The following is a 13135-nucleotide window of genomic DNA, read 5'->3' as shown; positions in this document are numbered from 1 at the left end:
TGGGAGCAGATGCGGCGGAGACGAAGGAATTGGGAATATGGGATGGCATCTTTAGAAGGGGCAGGGTGGGAAGAGGTGTAGTCTAGGTAGCTGAGGGAGTTGGTCGGTTTATAGTAAATTTCCGTGTTGATTCGGTCACAGAGATAGAAATGGAGAGGTCTAGGAAGGGGAGGGAGGAGTCTGAGACGGTCCAGGTAAATTTGAGGTCGGGGTGGAAGGTGTTGGTAAAATGGATGAACTGTTCAACCTCCTCATAGGAGCACGAGGCAGCGCCAATACAGTCATCGATGTAGTGGAGGAAAAGATGGTGTTGGTGCCAGTGTAGCTGCGGAAGATGGACTGTTCCACATATCCTACGAAGAGGCAGGCATAGCGGGAGGATTGGAAAGAGAAGTTGTTCAGAGTGAGGACCAGTTCAGTCAGTCGAAGGAGAGTGTCATTGGAAGGGTACTGATTGGTACGGCGGGAAAGGAAGAAGCGGAGGGCTTTAGTCCTTCCTGATGGGGGATGGAGGTGTACAGGGAGTGGATGTCCATGGTGAAGATAAGATTAGATGGAGGAAAGGTGAGGAGGTTCATGTGGAATGTAAACACTGGCTTAGACCAATTGGGACACATGGTGTGATTCTGTGCTGTAAATTCTATCAGGTTCCTGCACGGACTCAGGAGATGCCAGATGCTCAATGTACATTTATTCTTATGAATAACTACAAACAGAAAAACAGCCTGTGATTTATTCAGCTTGTCTCACACAATTATGTAACTTTATACAATGTACATTCCACACCACATTTAAAGTCGTGTGATCTCGCATGACTTGCAGCAGGAACTGATTTGGGAGGGAAGCACCTGGATTTCTCTCTGATTCCCCCCACCCCACACACCTCCCCCCCCCCCCCCCCCCCACCACTTTGCAGACATTTCCCAAAGACAGAAAAAAAAGATGTGCACCTTAGATAGTTTGGCTATGCTAAATTCCCCAAGGATCTGGAGTTTAGTTGTTTGGGGTTGGGGAGGTGGTGGGGGTTGGTGGGGAGTCTGGGTGGGATGCTGTTCAGCGGATCAATGTGGTTTTGATGGGTTGAATGGCCTGCTTCCATAATGTAGGGATTCCATGTTTCTATGAATGTATCACTCAAGTCCTATTGTTATTTCTCTACCATTTCCAATGAATTTTACTCAATTAGAAAAATAACTTTACAAGATGTGGAGGGCTGGCATGGAGCCTCTTATTGTCTCATGCAATTCAAAATTGTTAATCCTGTTTGGTTGAGGTAATGCCTATTGGCTGACCACAGAGTATCTTGGGTGTAGGTTTATGTGGAGCCTAAACACAGCCTGGGACTGAGTGACCTGTTCTGTGCTGTACATTCAATGGATAGTATCTGGTCAGTGTTGAGTGAACGCAGGTGGTCCAGTTACCCAACTACAATTACACCAGCAGCACAAATCTGCCCAGCCTTCTCATTTAGTGAAAGAAAATCAAAGCACAAGACACCATTTGATTAAAATTCACAAAACTACAATACAAGCTGTCAGGAAATCTGATCGGCAGCAGCTTGAAGCAGTTAATAAATCTTTTGATCAGCTTTAGTTTTTACATGGGTCCACTGTTTGTTCTCCATATGTTAAGCCCTTGATTAATCACATCAAAAGTTTCTTTCTTTCCTGCCGGATTTGATTCTAATCTTTTTCATGTTTTATTGTTTAGGATCTCCCTATAAAGCAAGCCCTTGTCCTTTACGTAAGTGTCCAGGTAGTGCTCGTAAATCTCTGTTAAATAACTGATGGTGCATGGAGGTTATGCTGACTGATTTGGTCCCATAATCCTTTGTACTTGGCACCCTCAGTGGAATATTCTAGAATTAACTTGACTGTCCCTAGGCCAGCTGTATAATTTAAATCTGTGGGTTTTTCCCCTGTATTCATACTGCTAAAAAAAAGGGATTTTTTTTGGCGGAGGAGGGAATAGCTTGATTTATCCTGATTTCTTCAATCATGGTTTCATTCAGTCAAGTGGATGGATTACCATCCACATAAACACTTGCATTGATGTTTCGATAACAGACTGTTTTTACTTTTTGAAGTTCTGGACTTTTCCTATCCAAAAAAACTCAGAAAAAGAGAGACTCTGGAATGTATTTTCTACAAATGTCCTTACTCTGATCGAGGGAATTAGGGAGTGGTGAGGGCTATTTATGTTTAGCTAACAAAATGCAGATACTATGCACATCACATGAGTTCACAGAATCATAGAACCCCTATGGTGTGGAATTAGGACATTCCACCCAGACTCACCCTGCTACCTTATAATTCTTCATTTTCTTAAGGCTAATCCACTTAGCCTGCAAACCCCTGCACACTATGGGGCAATTTAGCATGACCAATCCACCAAACCTGCACATAGAGTCGTAGAGATGTACAGCATAGAAACAGACCCATACTGTGGGTGGAAACCCATGCAGACACAGGTAGAATATGCAAACTCCACTCAGACAGTCACCCAAGTTTGGAATTGAACCTGGGTCCTTGGTGCTGTGAGTCAGCAGTGCTAACCACTGAGCCACCATGTTGTGAGTTACATTTCTTAACAACGGAAGGTAGAAAATTGGAAAAATATAACCAAGATAGCTTTTTTAAGAATGCCTTGCACAGTGGGAGAAGCACTAATTTTGTTCTCCTTGTGGTAATGGAAATGTAGTTCTGAGATTTGGAATTACTGTGTTGTTCCTACATCCCAGGAGCTTCGGAGGCTGAGGGATGCCTTAGAAGAGGTTTATAAAATCATGAGGGGCATGGATAGGATAAATAGACAAGGTCTTTTCCCTGGGGTGGGGGAGTCCAGAACTAGACGGCATATGTTTTGGGTGAGAGGGGAAAGATTCAAAAGAGACCTAAGGGGAAACTTTTTCACGCAGAGGGTGGTACGTGTGTGGAATGGGCTGCCAGAGGAAGTGGTGGAGGCTGGTACAATTACAACATTTAAAAGGCATCTGGTTGGGTTTATGAATAGGAAGGGTTTGGAGGGATATGGGCCAGATGCTGGCAGGTGGGACGAGATTGGGTTGGGATATCTAGTCAGCATGGAACAGTTGGACCGAAGTGTCTGTTTCCGTGCTGTATATCTCTATGACTCCATGTCATACTCCTCTGTTCAATGGCATGATTAAGGAGGGGGCTTTCAGCAGGACACAGGTCTTGTATATATGACTATAAGGGCCACAATATCTGTCTTGAATCTAGCCAAGCTAAAGAAAATGCACTTTTTGTTGTTTGCAGAGCTAGCTCAACAGTTCTGATAGTCGGTGCTAATCTTTAATACAGTTTCCACTTTCACAGTTGGCATCAGAAGACTGACTGCAATTGTTTTGAGAATTATTTGCCATTCGGAACTAATAATCACATAAAGAAGATGTAACAAATCCCTTGAGAGGATTGCTTGCTTGCCTAGTCTTTCAGCTAGGACAAGGGGTGAAATCATTCTGAAACATACTTGTGAGTTCTGGGTTCCTTTCCAAACAGAAACCCAGGTCAAGCTGAAGAAAGTTTAAAATAAGTTACTGAGTAATCAATGTCACTAGAATTGCAGCTTGTCCGCTATTGGTGGAGCAGACTGGATAGGCTGAATGGCTCTGGTGAAGAGTTATTTCGACTTGAAATGTTAGCTTGCTCTCTCTCCATGGATGTTGCCTGACTTGCTGTGATCTCCACCATTTCTTGTTTTGAGTACAGATTCCTGCATCTGCAATAGTTTGCTCCTAGACTGAACGGCCTACTTTCTGCTTCTATGTCTTATGATCTCACGGACTCTCCCTGGACATGTACGACTGTCCTGAAAGCTTAGATACAGGCTGGCCACATTTGAAGCTCAGGGACTGCAAACATACACAGGAGTACTTCAAGATTGCAACTGGCTCAGAGATTCAGTAATGTGCTTCATTGATAAACTTTGTACTAATAGCCTGACCAGATCACCTTATCTAATGGCCCATTGGCCTGAAGGATTGTCAGGAACAAAATGGAAAGCATTCTGACAGAGTTTCCTTTCCAAATCTCATTAGCCAGGCTGTTCACATAACTAGCACTATCATGGTGTGTTGTGAAGCAGTGTGTTTTGGAATTATTGTGCCAATCCCAGGAGGTATGCTCAGGTCTAATATCCCATTTCTTGCCCTATTGATACAGAAGGTAAACTGAGTGATCACGTGGGTAAATCTCCATTGGTTGTTGTGGGTAGAGTGGTAGTGGGAGCAGAACCCCAACAAGAACTCATTCCTGTACCTTCATGCAACTCTTTAAACTAATCATTCAGCCATTATTCTTGCAGCTCCCAAACTCTCTGCAAATACTAAAGTTGAAAAGTCCAAGAGCAACATTGAAGCTAAACTAATGCATTTGACTTGGAATATTGTGTGCAATTCTGGTCTCCCTCCTACCGGAAGGATTATAGAATCCCTACACTGTGGAAACAGGCCATTTGGCCCAACAAATCCACACCGACCCTCTGAAGATTATCCCACCCAGACCCATTCTCCTACCTTATTACTCAACATTTCCCATGACTAATGCAGCTAACCTACACATCCCTGAACACCATGAGCAAATTAGCATGGCCGCTTCACCTAACCTGGACATCTTTGGACTGTGGGAGGAAACCAGGTCACCCAGCATAAACCCACGCAGGCATGGGGAGAATGTGCAAATTCAACACAGACAGTCACCTGAACCTGGATTCCTGGCGCTGTGAGGTAGCAGTGCTAACCACTGAGCCACCATGCCACCCCATATGTTGAGAAACTTGAAAGGGTTCCAAAAAGATTTATGAGGAATTTGTCAGGGTTGGAGGATTTGAGCTATAGGGAGAGGCTGAATAGGTTGGGGCTGTTTTTCCTGGAACGTCGGAGGCTGAGGGGTGACCTTACAGAAGTTTATAAAATCATGAAGGGCATGGATAGGATAAATAGACAAGGTCTTTTGTCTGGGGTAGGGGACTCCAAAATTAGAGGGTGTAGGTTTAGGGTGAGAGATTAAATGAGATTCCCTACAGTGCAGAAACAGGCCCTTCGGCCCAACCAGTCCACCCCAACCCTCCGAAGAGTAACCCACCAGACCCATCTCCCTCATGCACGTAGCACTATGGGCAATTTAGCATGAGCAATTCACCTAACCTGTACATCTTTGGGCTGTGGGAGGAACCAGAGCACCCGGAGGAAATCCATGCAGACACGGGGAGAATGTGCAAACTCCACACAGACAGTCGCCTGAGGCTGGAATCAAACCTGGGACCCTGGTGCTGTGAGGCAGCAGTGCTAACCACTGAGCCAGAGGGAAGAATTTAAAAGGGACGTAACGGACTTTTTCACACAGAGGGTGGTGCGTGCTTGGAATGAGCTGCCAGATGAAGTGGTGGAGGCTGGTGCAATTACAACATTTAAAAGGCATCTGGATGGGTACATGACTAGGAAGGGTTTAAACGGATATGGGTCAAGTGCTGGCAAATGGGACTAGATTAGGTTAGGATAACTGGTCAGCATGGCGAGTTGGACCGAAGGGTCTGTTTTGTGCTGTACATCTCTATGGCTATGATTCTATAACTGCAATTGTGGCCAAATGAATCCATCAGACATAAGGGTCACGTTGTAAAATCTCACAGTTGGTTCCACATTAAAGCTTGACACCCATGCAAGGAATCGAGGGTTGATTGTGTCTGTCAATGATTGGCACAAGTTACACCATTACAAAAGGAAGAGTTTAATCATTTCTCTGCAGGCTTTGCCTGGTTGTTTTCTTAGTTTTGGATGCTGTGGGGGTTGGGTTGGTAGAGGGGAAATTCAGCCAATATACTTTAATATTTACCTCATCTGTTCAACTTGATCTCATACTAATGAAAAATATTTATAAAAAATCTTCCTTTAGAGTCGATCCAAGTATAGTGAAAATGTCTCATTGTGTCGCTTTTGGTTTCCTTAGTTTCAATGGATACAATCAAAAAAGATACCGATCATTAACTTTTACAGAGATACTACTGCTTAACACAAATGTATAAATAGTCACCAGCTTTTAGCACCACAAGAGTTCCTTTCTCATTGCTGCTGTATAAACTGAAAAGTTGGAAATGCTTTAAGATTAGATTACTTACAGTGTGGAAACAGGCCCTTCGGCCCAACAAGTCCACACCGCCCCGCCGAAGCGCAACCCACCCATACCCCAACCTAACACTACGGGCAATTTAGCATGGCCAATTCACCTGACCTGCACATCTTTGGACTGTGGGAGGAAACCGGAGCACCCGGAGGAAACCCACGCAGACACGGGGAGAACGTGCAAATTCCACACAGTCAGTCGCCTGAGGCGGGAATTGAACCCGGGTCTCTAGCGCTGTGAGGCAGCAGTGCTAACCACTGTGCCACCGTGCCACCCAGCAACAATAAGTCCAGCAACAATAACAAAATGGCAGGAATTTGGGGTTTAGATCTTCTGTCTTCCAGACAGTGGGAATTCTGTTGCTGGTGTTTAGGTGAAAGAGAGAAAGACATAAAGTTGATAATCCCCGGTGGTCCTGGAAAGCTATGAATCCACTGAACCCACCTCCAAAGTTCGCATTTCAAATCATGAACTTAACATTTTAATGTCTGATATTGAAACAGCCTTTAATAATTTAAGAAAGCTATATTTACAAAGACCAGTAGAGTCCAGAGAGAGATGCAAAGACTTGTGTTACTGATATTTATAGATGCTTGTTCCAAGCCCCTAATTTAACTGCTATACAAGTGTTCTTACTACTGAGAATTTACTGCCCAAACAGTATTGTCTTTTCACCCTCTACAGAACACTTGGTTCTTGCATTTTCTTTTCCCTGAGGTGCAAGGTGACAGAGTGTTACTGCCAACTGTGCTCATTAAGAAAAATAATTTACACTTAATTTGTGTTGCAATTAAATAGCATCCGGTATGCATGAGCAGGCCTTCAAATGAACAATATGTTAGTGATTGCAGCTTTGAAGAAGCTACAAGGCCCTCATTAACATTACAGCTTCCCAGAGGTCTTGTTAGTCATTTACTGTGTCAGCCAGATTGTCCAAAAGAATTGTGGGACTGAGAGAGACCCTGTCTGTTAACTGAGGCGGCAAATCATACCGTGGTGACATTTGAGAGCGCATGGCAGAAGGCCTAGAAGGTATAATCATCAGTGAGGATTTTAATTAAAAACAGGAGCTGAGTTGTCCCACTGAGAGGGTGGGAAGTCATAGTAATGGTTTTAATAGCACAGGCCTCATCCAAGAAAGTGGTGGACTGCAAATCCTGAGTTTCATTTCTACCAAGCTGCCTTTGAAGATTTTCACCTACATCAAAAAGGAAGTTTATCACAAAACTTCCATTAATCTTAAACTATCAAAGGACTGCACAGATCTGGGTTCCTTTTATTCTGTAAAGGTGCAATAAGGTAGACATAGAAAGATATTTTCACTTCTGATGCAAGGGCAATAATATAAGCGAATCACTGATAAATTCAATCAGGAGAAACTTTTCCCCCAAAAGTATGTGGTGCTTGCCACCACAGAGTTGTTGATGTAAATAGTGTCGATTAGTTAAGGGGAGGCTTGCTGAGTGTATGAGGAGGGAAGGAACAGAAGGTTTTGCCAGTAGGGTGCAATGAAGTAAATAGAGTGGGAGGTGGATCATGTGGAGTTTAAATATCAACTGAATGAACAGCTTCTGTGCTTTAAATGCTATGTAATATTGCACCAGGGAACCATTCAAATCATTTTAAAACAATTATACATGGAGGAAAATTTCAGTGAAGCCACAGAGGTAATGAACATAGATAGTTCAAGCAGATACACAGGAATCCTTGCCGTTTTTTTATATTGTATTCTTGCATTATCATATAATGATGATTCTTCCTGAACAAGTGCATCCTTAGGAACATTTGTTCGTTGTCATATTTATTCACAAGATGTGGGCATCCCTGGCGAGGCCAGCATTTATTGCTTATCCCTAATTGCCCTGAATATGGTGGTGGTGGTCGAGGGCTGTCATACTAAACCAGTGCAGTCCTTGTCCTTTGGCGAGGGAATCTCAAATTTTAACCCAGTTATAGTGAAGGAATGCCGATTTGGTTCCAAGGTACGGCTTGGAGAGGAACCTGCAAGTGATGGCACTCCCATGTATCTGCTGCTCTCAGACTTTCAGCTGGTCGGGGTCACGGGTTTGGAAGGAGGAGCTGTTGGAGGAGCCTTGGTGAGTTACTGTCACTCATCGAGGTGAATTGGATTTTGTGGATACAGTGAATAGGGAGCTAAAACAGCAGAACACACTCTTGTTAGTGTTCAAATCAGTACAGATAAGTCTGCCCCTCTGGTTTCTCGTTATTTAACAAGTGGCCTCTATTTATCTGTCATACTACCTATCTACTCACTCCTCTGCCTTTTTCTGTCCGCTGACTTTACTTGCTTCCAGAAACACCTCACAACCGGTGAGCCACACTGATAGTCTCAAAATATAGTGATGCAGACTTATGAAAGGTATAAGTTATAACGTACATTTGAACACTTTGAAAATTTTAGGTACAATCACAGCCTATTTTGGGCCAAGTCTGAGTTTGTACTCCACTGATGTGTAGGTGACACATTCATCAGTTTGTTGGTGGATGCATGCAAATAAAGTTAATATGATGCACTAATGTAATATCCTCAAATTCCCATACTATCTTGTTTATTCCTATCATTGCACTTTCAAATATAAGCTAGGTTTTCAGATTTGTTAACTGCTGTGCTCTTAGATTTAAACAGTCCAATATTACAAATTAACGCTATTACTCAGTGTTTTAATTGATTGTTTGATTTGGTTTTAAAGTGTCTTTGTGGCGATTAATGTACTGGATTTTTTCTGCAACAATTCAAATTACCTGAGGTTGCTCCAGGAGCATTCTTCTATGTTTACCAACTTGGAACAGGAGAATGCCAGGCACTCTACACCCTCGGGCACTTTCACACTAGCATATACCAGCTGGAATTTACCTGTGTTCATCAGGAAAGCAATGCATGTGGAGACTGTTATTCACAAGAGATGCCATGTTGAACAGTTACCTGATGAAGGAGCAGCACTCCAAAAGCTGGTGCTTCCAAATAAACCTGTTGGACTATAATCTAGTGTTGATTTTTACCTATGTTGAACATGCTTCAACCAGACAAAGCGATCACTCTCTATTGGAAGATATGAAAAGGGTTTTATGCTCTTTATTCCTTCCAGAGATAGCTGGGGTGCTAACATCAGTGATTACTTCCTCTCTGTGGACTTGTGGTGATTCAATCTAAAGGAACCCCTCATTTGCCTCACTTCCTGAGAGTAGGGTATCCTGCCCCATAATGAAGCAGTTGCTGTGAGGCCTGCTCCACTCTGTAAAGGCATTGTTTTAGACAAGCAGCTATGCTAAACTGCAATGGGAATAGAGTAGATGCCTACCTCTTTAAGATGCCACTATTCTTAGGGTGTCTGATAACATGAATTCCCCTTCATCTCGCTTTCCCAAACTGTGTAAGCCTCCAATGAGGTGTTCTTCACATATGGAACTTGCCTATATTGTTGTTGCCTTATTTGACAGGGTGTAGCGGCTCAGAGATTCAAGCTTCTACCTGATCAGAACCCTTGCATAGTCCGCCTCCTGCTAGCCACGTGAAAGGTGGACAAGTCTGTTCAGTCCATGGATGGGAAAGCGGGCACTTCACTAAACAAACCAACCTTGCATCTGCCTGGTACGTGAAAGGCAGGAAGGTGGTAACATTAAATGAATAAACAGGCCATGAGGCAGGAAGACCATCGCAAAATCTCACTCCCACCGATTTAACTGGAGTGGAGGCAATAGGGTCGATTAAATGGCTGTCCCATCACATTGATCATGGAGAAGGACATTAAACTCCTTAATTTTACTTATGAAACATATTTGAATATTTTGGAGATGAATCTACTTTATACCTTACAAATCACTTAGGCCCCCATGAACAATATAATGGCATTGATTGCTTGAAGGAGTACTGCTGGGGACTGACTACAATGGGGAAGAAGTATGCTCCTCATTGTAGTGACTGCTGTCTAGTCCCATACTGCAGTTATTTACATGTTGTTACTAAACTCCATATCCGTTCTTGAGTATGAACACTGGAGGTTAGATCACATTACAGAGCTATTTATTGTTTGTAAAGTTAAATTGGGGTCTATTGTCCAGTGTGTTGCAGGGTGATGAGAAAATGAGCTGTTTGCTGTGTATTATAGGCTGGTGGAGAGCTATTCTCCGTTTGGGAAGCTATTGCTGTTGTAAAGGATTCCCCTCACTGCCCAAACCTTAAACATGACCATCGTTTATTAGTCATGATTTGGAAATGCCGGTGTTGGACTGGGGTGTACAAAGTTAAAAATCACACAACACCAGGTTATACTCCACTATCACCTGATGAAGGAGCGACACTCTGAAAGCTAGTGTGCTTCCAATTAAACCTGCTGGACTATAACCTGGTGTTGTGTGATTTTTAACGTCGTTTAATTAGGACTGAGAATCCCTCTGCTGGCTCATAGCCCTCATTGCACCCTGACGCTGAAATGAAAGCGGGTTAATTTTGGGCCAGAGAGTGATAAAAATCCCTAATAAAAGTAGCCTCTTTAAAAGTCCAGATTTAACACGCAGTTTTATTCCTAACTGCTGGTTGTCATAATTTGATGTGGCCTGGAAATGCTGAATCAGAAATCTGTAGTGAGTGCATGCAATACTTAACAGCATTTTCATGGAATGGTACGTGTGGAATCTTCACATGCATTTCCAATGAAGGCATGGTCTTCAGAGCAGCCCTGTGCAGGATGATCCAGGGCTCAAAGGATGAGGTTTTACATCTTCTCTGTGTCAGTGGAGGTTATGTTTGAAGTTGGGGGGGGGCACATGGTAGAGAGGTTCAGAGGTGGAGGGATCTCCTGTACCTACAATGGGCAAAAATAGCAGGCCGTCCTGCCCCTAACTTCAGTAGCAGCTAGAGCTGCTCTCGCTGTTATCACCAACACACTCCTGATCCAAACCAAAGATGCCTGGAATTGAGCAATCTCTTTATTCGGTTCAGACCTGTAAGACAGAGTCGCACCTCAGTTACTCTGCCTTTTAAAGTGATGTCCTTAGGAACTTTCTGGAATAATTGTTGCTAGAACATTTGGACTGAATGTTTCTGGATGATTTTGGGATCCCCGTGTGGGAATCAAATGAAAGGCCCAACAAGTGTTGTGCTGGGAATAGACCCCTGGACATGATTTTTTTGTGATTGGCCATTCAATGACAGAGGACATATTGGCTGTTCAACTAAAGATTGTGGTCAGGGTGCTAAAGCCACCATGTGATCCTCTAAGTGATGAGACATCAGCAGTTCCACCGTCCAAGGAGTGTCTTGTCTTTGAAATAGTTCAGTCAGGTCTTTTGCATCCACCTTAGAGAACAGTTGAAGAATGTTGGGGGATTCTTTGGAGGATTTTCCTTTTCATGTTCAGGTGGCCTTTAAGGATGTGACCCTGAATCACCAACACAGTCAGGAGCAACTCGGCTTAGTAACAGAAGGACAGGTGCTCTGAAATGGCACCAGTCTCTCAATACAACCTCAGAGTGTCATCCTAGATTTCAAACCCAAATTCTACAGGGATGTCTGGCACACAAGTGTCTCATCCTGTAGTAAGTCTGAGGACAGCTGTCACCCAAACACTATCCACAGAGACCTGATTATAACGAGGAAAGCATCCAGGATACAGGGCAAGAGTGGGGACTGACAGTTTATTTAGTTCAGAGTGAGGCCTGGGCTGTTTTAGGCTCTTCGACCTTATTTGCATGACTGGACATTGGCTTCGAACTGACATTGCCTGCAATTGCATTACTGGTGGAGAGCACAGGTTTGAGATGGAGAGTGACCCTTGGAAAGGGGTAACTTGAGGTGAGGCAGAATGGGAGATGGGCAAAGGGAGAGTAGAGAGCCTGTGGTGGAATGGGGTGGGGGTGGGTTGGTTAACATCATGTCTCTGAGGTATGTTGTGCTGCTCAAGGACTGATAAATAAAATCTGTCTTTTCATGTTATGGCAGTGACAGAATGAACCATTCTAATGATTTGAATGGTTCTGATAGCCTGTAAATGGAAGGGCTATGGTATCTAAGCATCAATGTTAGCGCAGGGCCATCTTCAATAGCCTTTCCCTCAGAAGAGTTTCACTAGGTATGCCTCGGGATTAAGCACGCGTATGCTCATGATCTTATTTCATTTCAGCCTTGCGGGATGACTTTAGACTGCAGCCAAGTGATGTAGTGGTGGCCTTGGGGGGGTGGGTTGGTTAACCTCATGTTTCTGAGGTATGTTGTGCTGCTCAAGGACCGATAAATAAAATCTGTCTTTTCATGTTATGGCAGTGACAGAACGAACCATTCTAATGATTTGTATGGTTCTGATAGCCTGTAAATGGAAGGGCTATGGTATCTCGGCGTCAATGTTAGTGCAGGGCCATATTCAGTAGCCTTTTCCTCAGAAGAGTTTCACTAGGTGTGCCTCGGGATTAAGCATGCGTATGCTCATGATCTTATTTCATTTCAGCCTTGCGGGATGACTTTAGACTGCAGCCAAGTGATGTAGTGGTGGCCTTGGGTGAACAGGCAGAAATACAGTGCTTGCCACCTCGAGGCTACCCAGAGCCCACCGTCACATGGAAGAAGAATGGGGCACCTCTGAATGTAAAAGACGACCGTTACAGAGTGAGTCCATCACTTGTTTCATACCTGGCCTGGCCAGTCTGTTGCCTGCTGTGAATGGAAAGGCATTGTGATGTGTAAGGTTCAGAAACTTAACCACTGAGGAAACCAATTGGGGAGTTTGTTTCATTTAATATGGAATGCACCATACTCTGTATAAGTGGCATCCTCACTTATCTAGACCAGGATAATCTGCAGAGTACAGACCAGACTTAGCCAGCCTATGCTTGCAATTTACAGAACAAAATGTCTCCTGTTCAACGTGATTCCATGACTGGGCAGCACTTGCTGCACAATCTTGTATGTGCTCATAGCTACACCAATAATTAACCGAGGATATCCATCCATTCGAGTTTTGAATACAGATCATTAATGA

General features: G+C 43.6%; 1 protein-coding gene across 3 annotated transcripts in view; it reads left to right on the top strand.

The window, feature by feature from the left end:
- robo4 (roundabout, axon guidance receptor, homolog 4 (Drosophila)) overlaps positions 1-13135 on the top strand; it is a 139257-nt gene that overhangs the window by 49488 nt on the left and 76634 nt on the right. For all 3 annotated transcript variants that reach the window (XM_043676848.1, XM_043676846.1, XM_043676849.1), the window contains exon 3: positions 12605-12762. In XM_043676848.1, the coding sequence (XP_043532783.1) occupies positions 12605-12762 (158 nt within the window). The remainder of the gene's footprint in view (positions 1-12604; positions 12763-13135) is intronic.

Source organism: Chiloscyllium plagiosum, chromosome 35 (genome assembly GCF_004010195.1).
Source record: "Chiloscyllium plagiosum isolate BGI_BamShark_2017 chromosome 35, ASM401019v2, whole genome shotgun sequence".
Lineage (NCBI taxonomy): Eukaryota > Metazoa > Chordata > Chondrichthyes > Orectolobiformes > Hemiscylliidae > Chiloscyllium > Chiloscyllium plagiosum.
This window is presented reverse-complemented; position numbering and strand designations above follow the sequence as displayed.